The 5,984-nt window shown below is 36.2% G+C and overlaps 1 protein-coding gene across 1 annotated transcript in view; it reads left to right on the top strand.

Moving 5' to 3' along the window:
- LOC109846319 (trafficking protein particle complex subunit 8-like) overlaps positions 66 to 5,984 on the top strand; it is a 9,429-nt gene continuing 3,510 nt past the window's right edge. Inside the window, exons 1-5 of the mRNA XM_020415545.1 lie at positions 66 to 209; positions 315 to 412; positions 498 to 621; positions 702 to 809; positions 1,434 to 1,578. Of these exons, the coding sequence (XP_020271134.1) occupies positions 102 to 209; positions 315 to 412; positions 498 to 621; positions 702 to 809; positions 1,434 to 1,578 (583 nt within the window). The 5' untranslated portion in view covers positions 66 to 101. The remainder of the gene's footprint in view (positions 210 to 314; positions 413 to 497; positions 622 to 701; positions 810 to 1,433; positions 1,579 to 5,984) is intronic.

Here is a 5,984-nt window from a genome sequence, read left to right as displayed (position 1 = left end):
AGTGAGGTACTTCAAGAATCAAGAGAAGAAGGCTGTATTTGGTTCTATCTACTTCTGACAGGATTTGTTTTTCTTAGGAACCTTCTTTGCATGCAGCTGTAATGCTTGAACAGGCATCATACTGCTACTTGTTTTCTAGACCACCTATGCTACGCAAGTATGGATTTCATCTTGTTTTGTCTGGTAACCGGTACTATGTATCAGATCAGGTATATCCATATTTTAGTTTAACTTTTGCTGGGTTAGTCTACTTGGTAGTTCATAAGTGAGACCTTGTGTATTTTTCATGCTGGCATGCAACTTATCCAATGCAGAAACCACATGCAATTCGCATGTATAGAAATGCACTCTCTGTGTACGAGGGACATGCTTGGAAATATATCTGTGATCATGTTCATTTCAATGTTGGAAGGTACTGATAAACTTCTTGTTTCTGTTAAATGCTTGTCATGTCGTAATGTGTTTGGGGAATTTACATTCTCTAATTCATGATTCAGGTGGTATGCTTTTCTTGGAATTTCTGATATTGCTATCAAGCACATGTTGGAAGTTCTGGCATGCAGCCATCAGTCTTTGGCGACACAAGATTTATTCCTTGGGGAATTTTTTCAAACTGTTGAGGTAGGCTAACATTTTCTTCATTTACTCTCTTCATTCGACCAGTTTTAAGTAATAGTAACATAACGGCTGATGTATATTAGCATACGGGGAAAACCTTTGAAGTTAACAAGCTCCAATTGCCCGTGATTGACATGTCCTCTTACAAAGTTATTTATGAAGATCACCGGACTTATGCGTCATCTGGAGATGTAAGTTGATTCTCTTTGTTATTGATACTTCTATACGCATGTATGTGTTTGTGTGTGTGTGTGTATGTAGGTGTGTGTATGTTATATTATATTCAAGTATAGGTGTATATCTATATGTGGGTGGCGGAGTAGTGGTTATGAGTTGCCAGGTCATTTTGATAAATTATCTACCAAGAGATGGAGGGTGATGAGACCAGCACATCGAATGTGACACGTAGGGTGGGCCTCACCTCTAATCCGTCTTGGTAGCTCATAGTTAAATGGGCTGCCACCCTATACCCCATTTTCACTGTATTTGTTTTTATGTTTAATTGTCTGTGTGTATAGTGTCTACATGTGTCTCTCAGGGAAATAACATGCTACCAAGGTTTTACATGCGAGTTTATCATATTGTATCAGATTGGTCATTTGCTTTAGAAACAGCCATACTCTATTTCGGCATAATGAGTGATGGAAAGGGAAATATAACTCTCAGCATAACTGCACATTGCTTCCCTCAATATTACAATCCCATCTCGCTGCCATGATCTTCAGCCTAAATTTAATTTTCCTAAAATATGTGGATGGTAATTATTAAATTGTCATTCAGTAACATCTATACGACTTTTTTCATCATCCAACCAGGCTAATGTGAAAGAAAGCTTGTGGCAGTCTTTAGAGGAGGACATGGTTCCATCTGCATATACTGTCAGATCTAATTGGCTAGAATCACAGCCAAAATTTTCCCCTTCGAAGATGTATAATGAGTCTCATGTTAGCGTGGTAGGAGGTATGTTTTAAATTCTCACTCCAGAGTTTTTTTAAATTATAAAAGCATGCGCCTGGCTTATTTCACTTTTATAAGGACTGGGGTATAGACTCGACAGGTTGTGAAAATGCAATATATTGATGCATAATGGATATGTCATTAAGAGAATTATTTGTAAATTTATATATAACATGAAATTGTAAGGCTGTAACAATTCAAAAAACACAGTTAGTCCTGTGATATAAAATAGTCCCAAGTTACATAAATAGAAACCAACATAATTGTTATGGATATGCATCTATAAATAAAATGAAATCATGAACCTTTAATTTATGCAAGCATTAGGTTTTTAATTTCTTAATTTTAAACTTGTCTCGGTATGCAGAATAGGAGAATCTGGCAACCATCTGCCAATATCCAAGCATCAGGTATGTCTTGGATATAGGTACTTCTCGTTGGTTGAAGTATCCGACAACATACCTTGACCTGCAGAAATAGAAAAATACCTTTGCATGTCTAGAACCACTGTCACTGCGGCTTAGTTAATTTGTAGTTTGTAGGCATGTGTCCTTGAGTTTGAGTCTGCTTACTAGTGAAGAATACTTCTTCAGCTTACTGGTTCCATGGATGCTTTCTCTTGAATTAGCACAAACTAGTCTTTAGGCCTGTGCAAAGCACCAGTCTCATACTGTTCAGGCCCTAATTTTGACAGATTAGCATTAGACTTGTGCAAAGCACGGCCGAAGCTTAAAAGACCTATGAAAGAGTACAATAACAATGATGTTATATCTTTTGGTATTTTACATTATAAATTTACATTGTATATAAGTTTATAGACCTAAACAACTTGCATTTCAAATGAAGCATAAATCAAGGATGAAATAACAATAATCATGAACAAAATTATAATTGAGTAAATTAATTATTAACTCAAAACAATACAATATTTATGTTTGATAAATTGTTTGTAAATTGAATAAATAATGATCTTATGGGATCATGACCAAGTCTTAGCTTCAAATCAAACTCTTCATTTGCCTCCTTTTCATGTTCTCTACCTTGGATGCGCCTGCTATTATTATTATGATCTCCATGCAAGCCTAATCCAAGGTTCAATTTAGCTATTAACTTGCGAGAAATATAAAATGCAAGAGATACAAAACCATAAAAACTAAATGTTGTGAAGTATAGCAAAATTAAGAATGCAGAAGATATATATGAACTGATAGTGGCCAAAAACTCTAGCATGGAGAACCTGCAACTTGAATTTCAAAGGTAAAGAAGGATGTTGTCACAGCTACTGAATCAAATAAAAATAGAAGATATAAAACTACTTCCAATCAAAACTCAATCTAGATTTCTTCATCACTTTGACACTTAAAAATAAAAACTAAAGCAAACCCATAAAATGCAAACAATTAGTTTTTTTTTTAAGAAAACATATATTTCACTACTTGCCAAAGCCATGAAAATTTAACATGCGAACAATAAAATTATCAAGTTGACTAAGAAAACATTCATGAAATTTTGACTCCTTAAGATTGTGAGGTGAGAAGAAGTGAGAAAAAGTTCAAAAAATTATTAAGTTTGACTTATAAAATAATATTGAGAGTATAACCTCATGTGATTTTCATCAAGCTCACTAAGAAAAGGTACATAGGAGACCGAGGTTTTAAATATCAGATGTCGGGTTCATGTCGGACGGCTGAAATCCATGTCGGATAGCGGAAATCGGGGATATATCGGGGACATGGACTAAATATTGGATTGTCATATCGGGTGATGCGCATATGTATAATATCATGTCCTAAATGTAATCTAAGCATTCCTAAATTCAATATAAACATACTTCCGACGAAGAAGGGAAGAGAGAGGAGAAGGCGACGCCGGAGAGGATCGATTCCGATGTCCAGGGAGGAAGCGTCGGCGATGGCAAGGAAGCAAGCGAGTGAGAGACGAAGAAGAGGAAGACGGCTGATGGGTTCCCAGCGCGTTTGCCCTAATTTTTTTTATGTTCGGGTTGGTTTCTCTTCAATCTGGTGACCCTTAACAACAGAACTGGTCAATGGATTTGGGTTTTCATCACTAAACCCAAACCCAATAAGCAAAAATAGCTCTAAACCGATAACATGGCATATCGGCCGATTTTTCAAAGTTGAAAAATCGGCCGATATGCTCGATATATCGTCGACATATCCGACATTCTTCTAAAAACCGACATTCGACTTAAAAACCCCGACTCGTGTCGTTGGCACCTTCAATCCGATATGTCCGACATGTCGGTCAACATTTAAAACACTGGTCACCATCAATTATCTTTTACTAATTTAGAAAAAATTTAGGGAATATACCAGGCATATTCCCTAAAAGAGTAGGTGGAGGAATGAGAATAGAAAATATGAGAGAATTGAGGGGTAATTTGCAAATAACAATATTTGGGGTTTAACTTCGCAGATATGGATGATTTGAGGGATATATGAGAAAATCCTTATTTTTTATAAAAATTTTTGGATGAAAGTTACTATGTTCTTTAATTACTAATTTAATCTATGTTACATGAGTGTGGGTACGGGCACGAGTACGAGTACATGATACAACAATTTGTAAAGGTAGGATAAGGGGACACCAATATACAAATATTTGTATACACATATATTGTAAATTGGAATTAATAATTTTATGAGAACAAGGATGAGAGTTAAAATTCCTATAATATTTTTACAGTCTTTTATTATATGAATTATAATTTGGAAAATCACTAATTTTTGAAGTAGACATCCAAACGACCCTTCGAAATCATAATTCGGAACCTGACCAGTGTCAACGGACAACGAGTTTCAAGAAGTGGATGTGAAGTTCAGAGTATGTGTAGAAAATGTATGACTAGTGTTTTAAATCAAAAAATGTACATGTACGTGTCATGTCAGGTACAGGCAGATTAGAAGTACCCGGGTAACACAGATTCTAGTGAAAGAGAGTAATGTGCACCCCTAATGTTAAAATTGAAAGACCAAATCTTTGTTTCCATACTCCTACCAGATGTTGACAATCGTGAGCTCCCCCCAAGCACAAGGAATCGCTCAAGCCTTCTAATTGCAAGATCCTTATCTCATTTACTACTTACAGTCCTCAATAAGCTCCTCATATTGAGGATGTTATCAAAAAGCTTCTTTGATTTATCTCTTAATCTTCATACCAAACGTCAATCTCCTCTATTAACTTGGCACAAAAAAATTCATCTTTGCTTCCTCGTACTGCATGAACTAATGTTCATACTTAATTCTAGGTGATCATAATGGGTGATGAGAGAGCAATCAAAAGTTTCGCAACTTATGCCCTTGAAAGGATCAGAATCTTTAGGATAATGTTTATGTTGGATTGTGGAGATAAGTCATAAAACTTATCTAATAAAGGTAGGCCAATGTTTGTATTTAAACTCCCAATAGAGCAAGGGTTGAAATTTACCAAGTAGTTCATATCCTAGTGAGAATTATCATTTTGGTAGCATGAATTTAAAGCACACTCTACACACAATTAGAATGAAAGTTATATGAAATACCCTGAAATGCACGAGTGCGAGTACGAGTACGATTTTTGGGACAAGATACAAAATTTTTAGGCAAAATAGCCAAATTGGTATATTTTGTTGACCCTCGGTGACAGATTGGTATATATTTTTTTATTTTGACAAATTGGTATATTATCTGGACTCCGGCGTCAAATTGGTATATTATCTAGACTCTGGCGCTAAATACCCCTTAAGTTTGGCCAGATCCAAATTTTCTGGCCAGTTTTCTCACGTGACGGCTCACGTGATGCCCAGCTAGCGGGATTTATTGCACAAAACCCCCTCATGTTGCAACTATTCTTAAAAAAACCCTCCTCTTCCTCCTCCCCCTCTCCCCATCACCCACGCCCACTAGCTCAGCAAACCCTCAACCCTCACTCCTCCTCTTCCCCCTCTCCCTCCTCCTCCTCATGTACAGTTTTTAGAAGCAGCAACAGCCAACAAATTAAAACAATAGTTCTCATTTCAAAGTTGGTATTTTGTTTGCACTCTGTATTTAATTCTCATTGTGGGATTTCTGCCGTCTTTAGAGAGAGACAGAGGGGGGCTCTGAAGAGGGGGATAAAATGGATAAGGGATTAAGACTGAAGGTATATCCTCACCAAATTCACTTTAATTTCTGTTTTCCCTTTCTGGGTATCTTTTCATTTTGATTCTCGAACTGTTTTATGCTGTAAAAATCCTAACTTTTTGTACTAGCTGATCAAATTTTAGCTTGTACTAGCATTAAAACTCTTACCTGCACAGAGATTTCATGAGTAAATTTTAAAATATAAAGTCTAGCAATTGAAGAAAACAGAGTGGCAGTCACGGCGCACAGTGGTAAAGGTTTTTTTATGATAGAGTATTGCATGGTTTG

Source organism: Asparagus officinalis, chromosome 6, assembly GCF_001876935.1.
Source record: "Asparagus officinalis chromosome 6, Aspof.V1, whole genome shotgun sequence".
In the NCBI taxonomy this organism is placed as follows: Eukaryota; Viridiplantae; Streptophyta; class Magnoliopsida; order Asparagales; family Asparagaceae; genus Asparagus; species Asparagus officinalis.
Note: the sequence above shows the minus strand (reverse complement) of the source record. Positions and strands in the feature narration are given on the sequence as shown.